Here is a 19,987-nt window from a genome sequence, read left to right on the forward strand (position 1 = left end):
TCATGCACAAGTAATTTTGAATCAATGATCTCCGAATCACTTTATATTCTTGCCTGGAAATAAAATGGCAACGAAGGGGCTCTTAGAATTAGGATTAGAAAAAATTTTGCCTTTTCAGCATTCAAAGAAAACGTAAAAATTGAATTCATGAAATATAAAACATTTCAAAAAATAGTTAGAAGAAGCATAAGATGATCTGGATCGAAAAATCATAATCTTAATTAATAAAATAATTATATTTGAAAGCAATTTAAAAGTATGTAAGGCAACAATATAACAAGATATAACTTCAGCTGTATTCTTTTAAATGAAATATAACCTCAGGGTACCAAAACAACACTCAACTATACTATTTGTTAATTTTTCATGGTCAATATAGAATTACAGAAAGCCATGGTATGAATCAATATTTAATACCCATCAATGAAAAAACAGATGGAGCACAAAAAAGAAAACAAAAAAAAGCTCAAGACACTAATTCATCTGACTAAAACAAAACAAAAGAACAACAATCGGAAATAAATGCCAATTACCGCTGTAAAACACTGACCCACGGGTGGGACTTGACAGACAGATTATATCGTCAATCTGCGACAAAACCGCTTCTTCAGCGTTGGTAACACTGTACAGGCGTGTAACATACCTATTGCTTTTCCATGGTGGAACTGGGAGAAACTTATTTCAAACTCAACAAAAGTAGCTGATCTTTCTTATTTAGATAGAAAAAAAAACGAAAAAGGATCTTCTTATTGAAAAAGCGTTTTTACCTGTGTATTCATATCTTGCTCATGATTAGCCCATTTAGCTCAGGAAAAGAAAACGTAAAAAAGGAAAAGAAAAAGAAGAAAGATTTTGGCTTTAATACCAAGACTATTAGGAGTCGTGGTGGAAATTAGCAAAAGGTCTTCTATAGATTGTTTAAGGAATATTTGTTTCGCGCTTAGATACCTATTTTTTTGTATTTGTGGGGGGGGGGGTCTAGGTCTCCAACTTGTTTCAAACATTCGATTACTTAGTAATTTACATATATTTGGTTATATTTCTTTATTTCAAAAAAGCCCCAAAGAGCCGAATTCAAATTTTGGCGTAAAAAAAATTATAAAACATAGAAACTTGAAAACTAGCAAAGAATGCCAAAACAATTACGAAAAAAGAAAACCAGAATTAATAATCATTCGTTAGTCAATAATTAAATAGTAAAACGTCAATTGAAAAGACAAACAAATAAACATTCAAATTGGGATGAATCTATTTATTTAGACAGTGAAACAGGTACAAAAGTCTAGATATTTTGCTCACATATATAGCGATCGTCATCAGTAGAAATTCTAAAGCATTAATATTTAAGCTAACCTATTTATACGAAACAGAAAATTATCTTCCGGTTCATTGACTAGATTTTTTTCTAAGAGAATTCAATCAACGGGATTTCGAAGGATACTTATTTTAAGGTATTTCGTCGAAAATGATAAAACTGGTCAAAATAAACTAAAAAATGAGATAAATACATGTTAATAAAATTAAAAGGAACACTAAAAAATGCTCAAAATAAGTGAATAAATACAAAAAAGGAATTTATTTGGGGTTAGTGGAAGCCCTGAGCAGAAGGCAACCGATGAGTCGTGAGCCAAAAGTAATGAAAGTGATATGTGATACCGAGCTCTCACCTGTCATTCTTGGGAGACATCTATAAGCAGCTAAGGACTTCCTGTGTTGTTTTAAAATTACTTTTCTATAAAATAGGTAGCGCAGCAGCAAAGTGCACCTGGCACTTTGATGATAAATCCCTTTAGTCCAGTTTTTGCTAAGAAAAATATCGCTCAGTGCTTTTTTGCGCCCCTCGGCATTCTGCACCCGTAAATCGTAAATCCTTGCCTAACGGCAATCACAATTTTGATTCTTTGTCGCTTGTTATTTGTTTTGTCTGTTGTGCTATATCACTTTGATAATTATTATGTCTTTTTTCTTCTACGACTAGGCAAATGACTATTCTGACTACTTTGACTATTTGACTATTGGTCGATGACTATTTGATAATTATAGTTTTTTTCTTTTATGACTAGGTCAATGACTATTTTGACTATTTGACTATTGGTCAATGATTATTTGATAATATAATGTCTTTTTTCTTCTATGACTAGGTCAATGACTATTTTGGCTATTTTGACTATTTGACTATTGATCAATGACTATTTGATAATTACAGTGTCTCTTTGCTTCTATGACTAGGTCAATAACTATTTTGACTATTTGACTATTGGTCTTTGACTATTTGATAATTATAATGTCTTTTTTCTTCTATAACTAGGTCAATGACTATTTTTGCCGAAGCGAATGTTGAAGTTGATCTTCGTATGTTGCGTTCTTTTCGTGTATTGCGACCGTTAAAATTGGTATCAAGGATACCTAGTAAGTCTAGTGAAATAGGTGCAAGTGTGTTCTAGAAAAATAGAAAGTACAGTGTGAAGTAGTTTTAGCCAAAATAGTTGCTTTCTTTTCTTTGCAGTGATGAGTTTTCACTAAAGTGGGTTTCCGGTACCCGGGTCGAAAGTCGCTGAATTAGCTTGGTAATCCTGGGATCCAAATGCCTCTAAAGTCAAGATAACAGCTTGCTAATTAAATTTAAGTAGAATTTAAGTTCTCTTAAATTTTATTCTTTTTTTTAACTAGTCGGTATATACCACTTCCTGTTTTAGTAAAAATATACACTTAATTATTAATATTTCGAGTTTTTCATTTAAGTATTAAAACGTTGGGTATAAGAGTTAGCAAGCTGCGGAACTGAGTTTAGATTCCAGGAGTTTAGATTCAAAATCCAACTACTAAAGAAGCGACTTTGATTTTATCATTCGATAATGCTACATGTAGAAATAGAAAATTATGATAAGAAAATAAATCAGATTTAAAAATGATTGAAAATTAATCCGATAATTTGAATGTAATCGGGAATTTATTTTTCAGATGAACTAAAAGGATTTATCATATTAATATTAAATAAAAACTAATCAAATAATCAGCTTAAATAGTTTAGCCAGAAGTAAAAAACTAATCAGATAATTAATCATTCAGACAGTTATAGAAAGTAAAATCCCGAAAATTTCAAAACATTGTGGCTAAAAATGAAAAATGATGAGATAATAATTCTAATCACTTCTAATAAATTTTCATTGAATCCATTTATAATTGTTATTGAATACTAAATTATTACTTAGCGCTGTTCTAATATTTATTTTTGAAACTATGGGTGCTTAAAATCTTATAGCATTTTGGAGTTTGAACTAATTAATTAGTGAAAATAATCGAATGGTTATTTGAACGATCATTAAATTGTTACTTTTATCCAATATGCATTTGGAGACGAAAAACGGCAGCTTGCTTAGAATTGGACATTAATGTTACTTTTTAGTTTGGCAAACTAGCCAACGAAAAAAAACCACTTCTTTTTCATAGCATTGCTGGAAATGTAAAAGTGTAGATTGAGGAGCTCCGTCAATTGGAAGTGTATTTTAAAAATAAGAAATGATACAACCAGTGATTATTTTTGGGGCTCAAACCAGTGGGATCGAATAGGAGAAATGTAGGGGGAATGGTAAAATCTACTTTTGAAATCTAGGGGTGGAGAGGGGTTTTTCAATTTTTTTTAGCAAAAACACCGAAAATTTGTTTTTAGAAGTTTGGGGACGTATTCCCCTTCTGCCACTCTCAACTGGCGCCACTGGCTTAAACCTCTAGGGAAAGATAATCTTTTCTGTATGATAGCTCCTGCCAAAAAAGGAAACAAATCCCTTCCGAGCAAGAATATTAATTATACCCCTAAAATTGGCAATTTAATATAAATAAATATAAATATATTCGCAGATTTGATGGCAGGCCGTTAAGCCTCTACAAAACAAAAATCTTAATTTGCATTTCTTCTAAATTTGCACAAGGAGAAAATGTCACTTGAATAATATTCCTCAACTTCCTTCTTGAATGTCAGTAGGTTTGTGGAGCAGATTACTCTTTCTGGTAAGTTGTTCCAATGCTGAGCCACTCGGTTGCCGAAAGTCAATCGGCCCATGTCATTGTTAATGTAGAATTAAAAAAAATGATTAAACTAGGGCAGTCAATTATTCATCCAAACTAAAAGAGAATGAGACAATTTTCAACTAAAAGAAAACTTTATATAAAATAATCAACAAAAGTTATGAATGTGTTACGTTGAAAGACCGAAATCTAATGAATGTCGACATTCACCGGTGAAAGTCCAAAATAAGGATATTTTCAAATATTTTGGAAATACGCCATACGACCCACACCAAATATTGCACCTCCTGGCAGAAGGGCCGTGAAAGGGAGATCAGTATAACCAGTTTGGTCTTTAGTCCAGTGCCGTATCCTGTAATTATGATGAGTCGCTTTTCAAACTTCATTCTTGTATATTTTTAGTCTCGAAACTTCCAGTTTTTTAGTGAAGAAGGAGAGGGCTATATTTACAGGGCTATATACAAAAATATAAAGTCAAAATATATAAAATTTCAGTTTATGGTTCTCCTCTCTCAGCCTTTATATTTTTTTTCTTAGTGATGCTATGCTGAGTGACTTTTAAAACTTCAGCTTCCTAATCTTTTTGTCTCTACAATCTGATTTTTTTTTGAAGGCTTTATTCAGAGGGCGATATACACAAATGCAAAATAAATATGCATAGAATTACCCTGCTTAGAATTTATAGTTTTTCTTTATAATGCTATGATGAGTGGCTTTTACAACTTCTTCGTCGCAAATTCCTTGAACTGGAGTTTTTTGCAGTTAGAAGACGGGCTATAAATGTGAGGCTATCCACACAAAGTCAAGCATATATATACAAACTTCGGCATACGGTTCTTCTCGCTTAGCCTTTATAGTGTTTTTTTTTTTTTTTTTTTTTTTTTTTTTTTTTTTTTTTTTTTTTTTTTTTTTTTTTTTTTTTTTTATTAGTGATGCTATAATGAGTGGCTATTAAAGACTTCAGCCTCGCAAGTGTTAATCCCGAACCTTTGAGTTGTAAAGGAGGGTGCATATTTTTGGGGTATATCAATATAGTGAATAACCTTTTAATATATAGCAGCCAAGTGATCTGAAATTGTAATGCTCACAAAAAAAGACGAATTAAGCTAAAAATGGTGGAAAAATTCCTTACCCTAGCAATATTGCAAAAGTTGCCTTACAATGAAAAATTTAGAAACTGGAATTTCTTGCGAGGTTGAAGTTCAACTAGAACAACCTTAGATTAGAAATTCATGGCAAAAGGGTACTTAAGTCTTGTGATTAAACTTCATGTCATTAAGTTCATATATCTGTTGCTAAAAATTAGATCAAAAGTGAAAGTCACTGAAGCCCTTTTGCCATAGTTGCATCAGTGCTAAAACCTATGTCTTATCCCCACAGACTCAAGAACAGCTTGAAAGGTAAGGAAACCAGTTATTACATTTATGCATTTTGAACTTCTAGGTTCGTAACTGTATTTGCAGAGGAGGAGCTGGATGTCGACTTACGAACCTTACGTGCAATACGTGTGTTACGGCCCCTAAAATTAGTTTCTGGAATCCCTAGTGAGTAGAATCCTGCCCTTGTTGTCAACCAAAGATACATATAAATTAATTGACAGTTGTCAATTATGATGCTGTTGTTGTCAATGTTGACAGTTGTCAATGAATTGTTGATGCTTCTTTACCAAAAGTAGTTCCACAGGTCTTGATGTATTGTATATATTGCTTTTGAAAAAAAATCCATTAGATTTTGGGATACAAAAAACGTTCCTGTCGAGCTATTTTTTACATTTGTCATTAAAAATTTTTTAAAAGGAGTATTCTATACAAATGGGTTAGTAGTTTCTTCCCGCATTGAAGTAAAAATTTAATTTAATTGACAATCGTCAATTGCTGATGTTGGCTTACGAGTAAGGAGCTCCACAGGGCTCGAACTATTTATATTGATGCTGAAAAAACTGTTTTATTTGGGACATAGAAAGGTTCCTGTCTAGTTAGTTTTTTTTATATTTGTCATTAAAAACCTTTTAAAAAGGAATATTCTATAAAAACGGGTTAGTAGTTTTTTTCACACTCTAAGACAAACGTAAATTAATTGACAATTGTCAATTGCTGATGTTGGTTTACCAATAAGGAGTTCCATAGGGTTTGATGCATTTTACATTGCTGCTGAAAAAAAAACATAAAATTTTGGGACAAAAAAAAGGTTCCTGTCGAGTTAGCTTTACATTTGCCATTAAACACCTTTCAAAAAGGAGTATTCAATTCAAACGGGTTAATATTTTTTTTCACACTCAAAGACAAATACAAGTATTTAGACATGTGCCAATTGTTAATGTTGCTTTACCAATAGGGAGTTCCACAGGGCTCGATGTATTACATATTGTTGTGAAAAAATCATTCTTCCAAAAAACAATTTGGGATAAGTAAAAGGTTCCTGGCAAACTAGTTTTTACATTTGTCAATAAAAACCTTTAAATAAGGAGTAATCTATACAAATGGATTGGTATTTTTTTTTTCAGCTCAAGCTCACATTACTGACATTCACAGCAAATAATTAAATAAAAAAAAAAACTTTCGTGCTGGAGAAAAACCTATGAGAGTTTGCGGTCACGCAAGAAAGTTAATAATATGAAATATAATATCCATCTTTTATGTACTTACAACTCCCACCAACACCCCCCCCCACTATGCCCCTTGTCTATAAGTTGATAAATTCATAAGCAATAGCATATGAATTTTTATTAATATCCATGCAAACTATGGGACTTTTTAGGTTTAATTTCTTATATTTACTTTATATATATATATAACAATATATATATATATATATATATATATATATATATATATATATATATATATATATATATATATATATATATATATATATATATACTAGCTGTTGGGGTGGCGCTCGCGCCACCCTCAACACCTAGTTGGTGGGGCGATTCGCGCCCCCCAAGCCCCCCCGCGCGCGTAAGTTGTTACGCGCCATATTAGTTACGCGCCATTGTAGTTGTGTCCCTGTGTCCCACCTGTGAATGTAGATAGATTTATATATGTGTTTCAAACTACGTAAAAATTGCGAAAATACAACATTTTTGGCTTTCCCACTACTGGGAGCTTTCCATTTCCAATTGCCAGCAATTGATCTGAAAATGTTTGACCAGAGTCATCGTTTTGCAAGCGGACACGCATATTTGTAGTTAATTTTAATATTTTTACGTGTGCCCTTAAATTAGAATTTTTCAGGCAAGCATTCATTTCGTCTGCAGGAGTTAAACTACGTAAAAATTGCGAATATACAACATTCTTGGCTTTCCCATTGTCTGTGCATATACAAAGCCGTATGTACTAATAATGACGTCATATGCAAACGCTCTTTTTACAAACAAACAAACATGCATACACACAACTCGTTTTTATATAGATAGATAGATAGATAGATACAATACAAATTAACTGCGTAAAACTTGCGAATATACAACATTCTTCGCTGTCCAATTGTCGCTGCATATAAATAGATTGTCAGGTTTACCGACCCTCAAACATGCAACGTACAATTGTCCATGGGAAAAACAATCAGTATTAAGATCTATACCACATTTTTCTAATGATTGACCTTGAGCTTTGTTAATTGTGATTGCAAATGCTAATCGAATTGGGAATTGCAATCTTTTAAATTGAAAAGGCAGATCCGTTGGAATCATGGGAATGCGAGGAATAAGAACAGCCTCACCCTCAAAAGGCCCTGTCAAGATTGTGGCCTCTATTATGTTTTCCATTGTTTTTTTTACGGCAAGTCGCGTGCCATTGCAAAGCTTTGGTGGGTTGATATTTCTTAAAAGTATTATTGGTACGCCTATTTTTAGTTGTAGCACGTGTGGTGGAAACCCTGAAAGATCTATGGAATTTAAAAATTCAGATGGATAATTAACCGCTTCATTTGGTTCCAAGACTGTGTCGACTGACTTGTAAAGGACTGCCTGGTCTCGAATCTTGGTCAAAACAATATTGTTGATTTCGTGGACGTCTATATTTTTGGGTGCGAGAATCGCTCTTTCACTTAGCCATTTATTATTTTTATAATTTTTTAGAATATTCGGAAATACTTTTTCAATCAATTCATTTTTGGACGTCACTAAATTACAGAAATCAGCAGGTAGTTGTATACGTCCTGAAATTGAGTCTATCGTATCATAAAGGTCTTTTTGTTCCAACGTTAACTTGGAAATGTTATTTTGTACATACGACAATAAATCACTCGTACTGTAACTTTGTTCACGATCCAATTCTACACATGTCGAAACAGCAGCGATACGGTTAGGTGAAGGCATTCCCAAATCCTGAAGAGGTTTGTTTGCCATACGTACGCACAAATCTTCTATAATAACTAAAGTGTAGTTATAAATTTCTGATGTAAAATCAAAAGTCATATCTGACGTCTCTAACTGTTTTCGATGGAGGATATCTTCGGACATTTTCGACTTATATTTTTCCCATAAATCTGTAGGAGCTGATGGAGAGCAAGTTGTTAAAATGATGCCAAACAATGCACGAATTTGACTTGGGGTTGACGTTTCGCACGCGTCATTGATGCAGTTATCCCAGTGTTGGTCATTCTCCAATAAATTCAGAGCTTGGCATGCACTACGGTAAGTGTCATGTATAGTACCGTTTACAGTTCTTAAATACTCAAAGGATGTCGGACCGGGTACATTCACCAAAAGCAGGCGTAGAAAGAAGCATTCATGTTGATTGGGGTGAACGGTGTAGAGTCTTCCTATCGTGGTATCTTTGAAGATATAGGTTGGCCGTCGACTGACTTACCCTGTTTTCGACGTTCAAATACTTTATTTTCAGTATTCCACGTGTAATACGAAGGCACTTCAGTATACAGCAGTTTTTTCTAAAAGAATCATTTTTGCAAAGCGAAAAAGAGCTGTTAATTTTGTATCCGGTGGATTCAGGGCTCTTTGTTGCACGTTGGTTTCCGAGAAATAAAAACGTTGACCATTCTGTAAATGTACCGCTAAGTGAACAACAGCTGGACTACGTTCATGTATCGGAAATGAAAGAATTCGCCAAACAGCTTCATTACTGCTTATGTATCTTCCAGCCTTATATTGTACGATTTCGTCGAAATCTTTGATTTCGGGCTGCAAGCCAAAAACTGCCATGTCACTGCCTTTGTTGACGTATTTACATATGTATTTGATTGCCTTTACGGAGTTACAGTATTCAACGTTTATGTGTGCATTAAAATTTTTTGATAATAATGGGGAATATGGAACAACCCACTGGTTATCTACTTCGATGGTGGTACCGTTGCCATTGTAGGTTCTTCAGTCATTTTACAATTAAAAATTTCTCTTTCAATGGTCTTCTTACAATTAAAAATTTGTCTTTGAACGATATTCTTAAATACCTGTGTCCTGGTCGTCATTTATATTCCCTGTGTCCCGGTCGTCATTTGTGTCCCGGTATCCCAGTCTGTAATTTCTCTTTGAGTGTCCCGGTCGTTATTTATATTCCCTGTGTCCCGGTCGTCATTTGTTTCCCGGTCTGTAATTTCTCTTTGAGTTTTTTTTCTTTTTAGTATTTTTTTGTTTTTTACATTTTTTCTTTTTTCAGTTTTCTTTTTCTTCTTTATTTTTCAGCTTTACTATGAAATACATATCGCCGAACCTTTGTTTTTTTAACTAAAATCTGGTAGGCATTGATGACCTTATCCAAGTCAAAATCCCAAACCCAATCATCATCGCTATCATTTTCAGTTTTGATATGTTTTGACTCTCGCTGTCCAGGTGGATCTTTATCTAACTGCGCGGTTTTGCGTTCTTTAGCCTCAAGCATGTTTCCTTGCTGTTCTTTTGATTCCTCGGCACGCTTTCTTTTCTGACTTTCTCTATCAGCAGCAAGTTTTTTGGCATAGACTCTTTGAGCATCTTCATCGGCTTTTGCAATTGTAAGTTCATCAGTCATTTTAAACTTAAACATTAATAGATTTCTACGTGAACATATATGTTTTAAATATCTTTAATGACGTCACTGTCATAGCAAAAATGACGACAACTAACTTCATGACGTCAGTCGACACAGAAACATGACGTCACCTGACAGACAGACACACAGACAGACAACTTATTTTTATATATATAGATAAATATATATATATCGAGCTGTATGTCGTCATGAAGTTGTTTGTCGACTGACGTCACGTTTGTCGACTGACGAAATTACAGACCGGGACAACGGAACACAAATGACGACTAGGACACTCAAAGAGAAATTACAGACTGGGACACCCGGACAAACCTGACAATCTATTTATATGCACAGACAATGGGACAGCGAAGAATGTTATATATTCGCAAGTTTTACAAACATATATATTTATATATCTGTCTATCTATATATATAAAAATAAGTTGTTTTTTTGATGACTGACGTCATTTTTGTGTGTCGACTGACGTCATGTTTGTCGACTGACGTCATTATAAGGATTGAGCTGTATGTCGTCGTGAAGTTGTTTGTCGACTGACGTCATGTTTGTTGACTGACGAAATTACAGACCGGGACACAAATGACGACCGGGACACTCAAAGAGGAAATACAGACTGGGAAACCGGGACAAATCTGACATTCTACTTATATGCACAGACAATGGAACAGCGAAGAATCTATCTATCTATATATATATAAAAATAAGTTGTCTGTGTGTGTGTGGGTCTGTCGGGTGACGTCATGTTTGTGTGTTGACTGACGTCATGCAGTTAGTTGTCGTCATTTTTGTTATGACGGTGACGTCATTAAAGGTATTTAAGACATGCGTTCAAGGAGAAATCTATTAGTGTTTAACTGTAAAATGACTGATGAACTTACAATGGCAACAGCCGAGAAAGATGCTCAAAGAGTCTATGCCAAAAAACTTGCTGCTGATAGAGAAAGTAAGAAAAGAAAGCGTGCCGAGGAATCAAAAGAACAGCAAGAAAACAGGCTTGAGGCTGATAGAGAAAGAAAGAACAGAAAGCGTGCCGAGGAACTACCAGAGCTACGCGAAACCAGACTTGCTGCTAGAAGAGAAAGTGAAAAAAGAAGGCGTGCCGAGGAACTACCAGAGCAACATGAAACCAGACTTGCTGCTAAAAGAGAAAGTGAAAAAAGAAGGCGTGCCGAGGAACTACCAGAGCACCATGAAACCAGACTTGCTGCTAAAAGAGAAAGTGAAAAAAGAAGGCGTGCCGAGGAATCACAAGAACAGCAAGAAATCAGGCTTGCTGCTGATAGAGAAAGTAAGAAAAGAAAGCGTGCCGAGGAATCAGAGCAACCTGAAAGTTATCGCCTGGCATTCAGGTACAGCCCAGTCGATGATTATAGCTTGAGTAGATGTGTTCAAATCGGGACTATGTCTAAAATTTGTCCCTATTGCAAGGCCTTGAAATTCAATGGTGAAACAATGGGAATGTGTTTCGCCTCAGGAAAATTTAAACTTCCTCTATTGGCTGCACCACCAGAGCCAATGATCTATCTATCTATCTATATATATAAAAATAAGTTGTCTGTGTGTGTGTGGGTCTGTCGGGTGACGTCATGTTTGCGTGTTGACTGACGTCATGAAGTTAGTTGTCGTCATTTTTGTTATGACGGTGACGTCATTAAAGGTATTTAAGACATGCGTTCACGAAGAAATCTATTAATGTTTAACTGTAAAATGACTGATGAACTTACAATGGCAACAGCCGAGGAAGATGCTCAAAGAGTCTATGCCAAGAAACTTGCTGCTGATAGAGAAAGTAAGAAAAGAAAGCGTGCCGAGGAATCAAAAGAACAGCAAGAAAACAGGCTTGAGGCTGATATAGAAAGAAAGAACAGAAAGCGTGCCGAGGAACTACCAGAGCAACGCGAAACCAGACTTGTTGCTAAAAGAGAAAGTAAAAAGAGAAGGCGTGCCGAGGAACTACCAGAGCAACATGAAACCAGACTTGCTGCTAAAAGTGGAAAAAGAAGGCATGCCGAGGAACTACCAGAGCAACATGAAACCAGACTTGCTGCTAAAAGAGAAAGTGAAAAAAGAAGGCGTGCCGAGGAATCACAAGAACAGCAAGAAATCAGGCTTGCTGCTGATAGAGAAAGTAAGAAAAGAAAGCGTGCCGAGGAATCAGAGCAACCCGAAAGTTATCACCTGGCATTCAGGTACAGCCCAGTTGATGATTATAGCTTGAGTAGATGTGTTCAAATCGGGACTATGTCTAAAATTTGTCCCTATTGCAAGGCCTTGAAATTCAATGGTGAAACAATGGGAATGTGTTGCGCCTCAGGAAAAGTTAAACTCCCTCTATTGGCTGCATCACCAGAGCCATTGAAGACTTTCCTTACTGGAACTATGTCAGAATCTAAGCGTTTTTTTTATCACAAATCAGGAAATATAACTCACGTTTCCAAATGACGTGGTTTGGATTTCCAGATCAATTTATGTCTACTTTCAAAGTAAAAGGGCAAATTTATCATAGAGCAGGGTCCCTTCTACCATTCTCAGGCAAGAATCATAAATGTTTACAATTGTACTTCATCAGTGATATAAATTCTGAATTGAATGCACGTTGCGAAATTTCTCCCAACGTTGAAAGGACAATCGTTTCCCAATTGCAACATCTTTTCCACGAAAATAAAAATTTAGTGCGTCTGTTCAAAACAGCCATCGATTTGATGCCTACTGATACGCATAAAATTGTTATTTCCGCTGACAAAACGCCTCCTGGCCAACATGTGCGTAGATACAATGCTCCAACTATCGACGAAGTGGCAATCGTTATGGTCGGTGATCAGTTTTTACCTCGAAATATTATTCTTCATAAGCGAAACGCTCAGTTGTTAAGAATTGCTGAAACTCATCGATGCTACGATGCCCTACAATATCCTATCATTTTTTGGGATGGAGCCGACGGCTATCACTTTAATATTAAATTGATGAATTTAGCCACTAACAAAGAAATGAATAAGAAATGCAGTGCAATGCATTATTATTCCTATAGACTAATGATTCGGCAGGATGAAGAAAATTATATTTTAAAATGCCGTCAATTTCACCAATACGTCGTTGATATGTATGCTAAAATTGAATCAGAACGTTTTCTATATATCCGCCTGAATCAGACCAAGCTCCGCTCTGAACAATACATTCATTTGCGAGATGCAGTTGTAAATGACGGTAATACCACAAACGTTGGAAGATTAACAATTTTACCTTCGTCATGTGCTGGCAGTCCCCGTCATATGCATGAATATGCTTAAGATGCTATTGCGTATGTTCCTCTCTATTGTCGCCCAGATTTATTTATTACATTTACATGTAATCAATCTTGGGACGAGATACAGCAGCTTTTACTTCAAGGACAATCGGCGGTTCATAGACATGACATTACGGCCCGTGTCTTCCGGCAAAAGTTGAAATCACTGATAAACTAGATAGTAAAACTTGAAGTGTTTGGGTCAGTGCGATGCTGGATGTACTCAGTGGAATGGCAAAAACGAGGTTTGCCACACGCACATATACTAATCTGGCTACATAAAAAATTACTTCGAGCGAAATTGATGATGTGAGTTCCGCTGAAATACCTGATGAAAATGTCGATAAGGGGTTACATGATATTATTGTAAAAACATATGATACATGGACCTTGCGGTGCACTGAACGAAAATTCCCCATGCATGGCCAAAGGAAGGTGCACAAAGCAATATCCTCGACTTTTAGTATCCAACACAATTACTGGCAATGATGGTTACCCACAATATAAAAGAAGATCTACTGAAGATGGCGGTAAAACAGCAATAATAAAGAAGCGTAACGGTACCACCATCGAAGTAGATAATCAGTGGGTTGTTCCATATTCCCCATTATTATCAAAAACATTTAATGCACACATAAACGTTGAATACTTTAACTCCGTAAAGGCAATCAAATACATATGTAAATACGTCAACAAAGGCAGTGACATGGCAGTTTTTGGCTTGCAGCCTGAAATCAAAGATATCGACGAAATCGTACAATATCAGGCTGGAAGATACATAAGTAGTAATGAAGCTGTTTGGCGAATTCTTTCATTTCCGATACATGAACGTAGTCCAGCTGTTGTTCACTTAGCGGTACATTTACAGAATGGTCAACGTGTTTATTTCTCGGAAACCAACGTGCAACAAAGAGCCCTGAATCCACCGGATACAAAGTTAACCGGTTTCTTTTCGCTTTGCAAAAATGATTCTTTTGCAAAATAACTGCTGTACACTGAAGTGCCTTCGTATTACACGTGGAATACTAAAAATAAAGTATTTGAACGTCGAAAACAGGGTAAGTCAGTCGAAGGCCAACCTACCATCTTCAAAGATACCACGATAGGAAGACTCTACACCGTTCACCCCAATCAACATGAATGCTTCTTTCTACGCCTGCTTTTGGTGAATGTACCCGGTCCGACGTTCTTTGAGTATTTGAGAACTGTAAACGGTACTATACATGACACTTACCGTAGTGCATGCCAAGCTCTGAATTTATTGGAGAATGACCAACACTGGGATAACTGCATCAATGACGCGTGCGAAACGTCAACTCCAAGTCAAATTCGTGCATTGTTTGGCATCATTTTAACAACTTGCTCTCCATCAGCTCCTACAGAGTTATGGGAAAAATATAAGCCAAAAATGTCCGAAGATATACTCCATCGAAAACAGTTAGAGACGTCAGATATGACTTTTGATTTTACATCAGAAATTTATAACTACACTTTAGTTATTATAGAAGATTTGTGCGTACGTATGGCAAACAAACCTCTTCAGGATTTGGGAAGGCCTTCACCTAACCGTATCGCTGCTGTTTCAACATGTGTAGAATTGGATCGTGAACAAAGTTACAGTACGAGTGATCTATTGTCGTATGTACAAAATAACATTTCCAAGTTAACGTCGGAACAAAAAGACATTTATGAAACGATAATGCATTGTGTCGATAACAACGTTGGAGAAATTTTCTTTTTGGATACGCCATGAGGTACTGGTAAAACGTTTGTGATAAAACTGATTCTGGCATTAATTCGATCAAAAAATGATATAGCGTTGGCAATTGCGTCGTCCGGAATAGCCGCAACATTGCTGCCTGGTGGAAGAACTGCTCATTCCGCTTTGACATTGCCTCTGAATTTGCATTCTACAGAAACTCCCACGTGCAATATTTCCAAATCATCTGGGATGGGTGAAGTATTGCAGCAATGGAAACTTATTATTTGGGATGAGTGCACAATGGCACACAAAAAATCGCTCGAGGCTCTGGATCAATGCTTGAAAGATTTGCGAGGGAAGTCGAAACCCTTTGGCAGCACATTAATATTGCTTGCGGGAGATTTCAGGCAAACATTACCTATAATACCTAGATCAACCCCTGCAGACGAAATGAATGCTTGCCTGAAAAATTCTAATTTATGGGCACACGTAAAAACATTAAAATTAACTACAAATATGCGTGTCCGATTGCAAAACGATGACTCTGGTCAAACATTTTCAGATCAATTGCTGGCAATTGGAAACGGAAAGCTCCCAGTAGACTCAATTTCAGGACGTATACAACTACCTGCTGATTTCTGTAATTTAGTGACGTCCAGAAATGAATTGATTGAAAAAGTATTTCCGAATATTCTAAACAATTATAAAAATAATAAATGGCTAAGTGAAAGAGCGATTCTTGCACCCAAAAATACAGACGTCCACGAAATCAACAATATTGTTTTGACCAAGATTCGAGACCAGGCAGTCCTTTACAAGTCAGTCGACACAGTTTTGGAACGAAATGAAGCGGTTAATTATCCATCTGAATTTTTAAATTCCGTGGATCTTTTAGGGTTTCCACCACACGTACTACAACTAAAAATAGGCGTACCAATAATACTTTTAAGAAGTATCAACCCACCAAAACTTTGCAATAGCACGCGACTTGCCGTAAAAAAAACAATGGAAAACCTAATAGAGGCCACAATCTTGACAGGGCCTTTTGAGGGTGAGGCTCTTCTTATTCCTCGCATTCCCATGATTCCAACGGATCTGCCTTTTCAATTTAAAAGATTGCAATTCCCAATTCGATTAGCATTTGCAATCACCATTAACAAAGCTCAAGGTAAATCATTAGAAAAATGTGGTATAGATCTTAATACTGATTGTTTTTCCCATGGACAATTGTACGTTGCATGTTCGAGGGTCGGTAAACCTGACAATCTATTTATATGCAGCGACAATTGGACAGCGAAGAATGTTGTATATTCGCAAGTTTTACGCAGTTAATTTGTATTGTATCTATCTATCTATCTATCTATATAAAAACGAGTTGTGTGTATGCATGTTTGTTTGTTTGTAAAAAGAGCGTTTGCATATGACGTGATTATTAGCACATAAGGCTTTGTATATGCACAGACAATGGGAAAGCCAAGAATGTTGTATATTCGCAAGTTTTACGTAGTTTAAAACACATATATAAATCTATCTATATTCATAGGTGGTATACAGGGACACAACTACAATGGCGCGTAACTAATATGGCGCGTAACGACTTTCGCGCGCGGGGGGGCTTGGAGGAGGGTGCAAAGCGCCCACACCAACTAGGTGTTGGGGTGGTGCGAAGCGCCACCCCAAAAGCTAGTATATATATATATATAAATAAGTTGTTGGTCTGTTGACTGTCGTCATGTTTGTGTTTCGACTGACGTCATGTTTGTCGACTGACGTCATTATAAGAATTGAGCTGTATGTCGTCATGAAGTTGTTTGTCGACTGATGTCATGTTTGTCGACTGACGAAATTACAGACCGGGACACCGGGACACAAATGACGACCGGGACACTCAAAGAGAAATTACAGACTGGGACACCGGGACAAACCTGACAATCTGTTTATATGCACAGACAATGGGACAGCGAAGAATGTTGTATATTCGCAAGTTTTACAAACATATATTATTTCTATCTATATTCACAGGTGGAACACAGGGACACAACTACAATGGTGCGTAACTAATATGGCGCGAAAAAAGCTAAAAAAAGAAAAAACCTAAAAAGAAAAAAACTTAAAAAAAAGGAAAAAAATAAAAAAGGTAAAAAACTAAAAAGAAAAAAACACCGGGACACAAATGACGACCGGGACACAGGGACACAACTACAACGGGGACGCCAGGGGGCACAGGGGGATATATAAATGACGACGGGGACACAGGGAATGTTCGATTAGCAATCACCATCAACAAAGCTCAAGGGCAATCATTAGAATAATGAGGTATAGATATGAATACGGATTGTTTTTCCCATGGACAATTATATATTGCATGTTCAAGAGTCGGTAAACCCGACAATCCATTTATATGCACAGACAATGGAACAGCGAAGAATGTTGTATATTCGCAAGTTTTACGTCGTTAAAAACATATATATATCTATCTATATTCACAGGTGGGACACAGGGACACAACTACAATGGCGCGTAACTAATATAGCACGTAACGACTTACGCGCGCGGGGGGCTTAGGGGACGAGAAGCGCCCCCACCAACTAGGTGTTGGGGTGGCACGAAGCGCCACCCCATCAGCTAGTATACTATAAAACAATATAAGGAATAGAAAAATGCATACTAGATAAGATATAAGATATATCCAACAACAACAGCAATAATGTCAATAGCGTCATTGAATAACAATAACAATAGCGTCATCAAATGTCAATAAAATAATTTCTGGAGTTTCTTCTAATGATAGATTTGCTAAATTTTAAGAAGGAAATAAATACTATGCATACTAGATAAGATATAAAGTACAATACAGTTTTGGTTTTCGTTCAATATTTGTAACATTTCATCGGGGAACATTGTTTTCTTATCTTTTTTATTATTCATTGTTAGTTTTAGTATTACTGTCCTATTTCCTATCTTTATTGGATCATTATATATTTCTCATTGCTTTTAAATATATTATTCAAATGCAAAATACATCAACTGGGTGAATAAAAATTCCAACTTCAGCTATCGATTTTGTTTTCAGTGAAGCACAAATTACTTTCTTTCTAAAAACTAAAACCAAAAGTTTCTAAAATATGAAAAGTTAATTAAATTACCAAAGCTGAGGAGTAGAAACATGGGAAGGCAGATTTTTATCAATCATGTTGACAGTGTTGACAGTTAGCTCCTGAGAACGTTTACTCTACTGTCAAACTTTGTCTAACTAAATACATAAATCAAGAGGAACTAGATAAGTTAAATACGAAAATAAATAAAATATAAAACTTAATATAATTTATTGTAGTAGTTCCAAATCTCATCCTGCTTTATAACAACCGCATTATGAGTTGATATATGAATGTTCTTGGCGGTTACCACATTTGAAGAATATTATTTTGGCTTGAATAAATATTTCATTCTTACTTTCCAAGAACTTTGGGGCTTATCTTCAGATGGCTTAGGTATTTCAAAGTATTTTTCAAAATGTAGTAAATTATTTTCAGAAAAAGACCTACTTGATTTCCATACTTTAAATACTGTTCTTATTAACACTTTATTGTAGCTTTTAGACTTAAATGAAATTTCAAAGGAGATTCATTCTTGAATGCCCCATGCTTCAAAACAATTAATTTGTTTCTGGAAAATTCCTGGGCATGGGCGAAAATTACTATAGGGAGGGGCAGTTCCCGTACAAGACCTTTTTTTATCCCTCTCAGTCCTAAACGCTGCATCTTTTTTCTTGAGCAGTTTGGTTTTTGTTCAATATTTATAGCATTGCTTCAAGGAACATTTTTTACACATTTTACCCATTTTTTAATTTTTACGCATTTTTTAATTTTACACATTTTTACACAGTTTTTTACACATTTTTTAATAATTCATTGTTAGTTTTAGTGCTATTTTCCTATCTTTATTCGACCATGATTAAAAAATCGAGAGAAGGAGCAGAGATGGATCTAGAGCAAAATCATGGGGGAGGCCTAATGTGACAAGGGCGCGAATGAGCAAAATCGTGGAGGCAGGCCAATGTGAAAAAGAAGCCAATAATTGATCAAATTGGCAAATTTATTCTAAAATGAAGCGTTAATAAAGAAAAAACAAGGAACAACGGTGCCATAAGACTTTGAGGGGTCACCCTGGCCTCTCCTGGATCCATCACTAGGAGGAAGTTTGGCTATTGTCCCTTTATATTCTTTTCCACCTCTATGGTTAAAAAAACCTTGTTTTAGTATTTCATTAGAAAAATCGTCCCTCCCATGTTGGAAAAATAAATTTTGCACGTCCTTCTCCAGCATTTTTGTGAACTGATTAGGTTGTGTTTTTGCCCATTTCATCCCTGCATAACTTTTTGTCTTTAGATCTTGAGCTTCTGTGTGATTTTTTTTTTTTTTTGCTTGTTTAATTTTTTTTTAATACTTCAAAATTTTGTGCCTTGTGTGTGTGTCTGTTTTTTGTTTGTTTTTTTTTTTAGTCTTTGAGGAACGAAAGGATGACTTTTAGCTTCAGAACACTTTAATACCATTAGTTTACCGCTATTCGAGAGAAACTCATTTCTTTTGAATAAGTATCAAATTCCAGATCCCCGTGAAGCTGTGGCAGAACAGGAAACTAATGCTAGAAAAGGTGCCCTTGAGCACCTTTATAATTTCCTGCCGTTGCACGTCATATATGAGCTATGAATGTGTATAGTGAATGTAATCTAATCGTTTAATTTTCAAGTAATTGTTTTTCGCCTTTTTCTTTCTCCTTTTATTTTTTTTCTTTATGCTCCGCCATGTTGTTGTTCTGATGGTGGGCTAAAATAAACTATCTATCTATCTATATATCTATTATTTTAGGCAGTAAAGAAAATAAATAAAAAATGTGAAAATAAAACAGAAAAAATAATATATTAAAAGTGGTTAGCAAAAATAAAGGTAGTAAGAAGAAGGCAAAAAAAAAAATACAATAAATCG

The 19,987-nt window shown here is 35.5% G+C and overlaps 1 protein-coding gene across 1 annotated transcript in view; it reads left to right on the forward strand.

Moving 5' to 3' along the window:
• Nucleotides 1-19,987, forward strand: part of LOC136043745 (voltage-dependent calcium channel type A subunit alpha-1-like) — a gene marked incomplete at its 3' end in the record, with an annotated part of 199,168 nt that overhangs the window by 45,072 nt on the left and 134,109 nt on the right. The window contains 1 exon segment of the mRNA XM_065728664.1: nucleotides 2,309-2,409. Coding sequence (XP_065584736.1) covers nucleotides 2,309-2,409 — 101 coding nt within the window.

The sequence above is a fragment of the Artemia franciscana genome, unplaced genomic scaffold (genome assembly GCF_032884065.1).
Source record: "Artemia franciscana unplaced genomic scaffold, ASM3288406v1 Scaffold_904, whole genome shotgun sequence".
Taxonomy (NCBI): Eukaryota; Metazoa; Arthropoda; class Branchiopoda; order Anostraca; family Artemiidae; genus Artemia; species Artemia franciscana.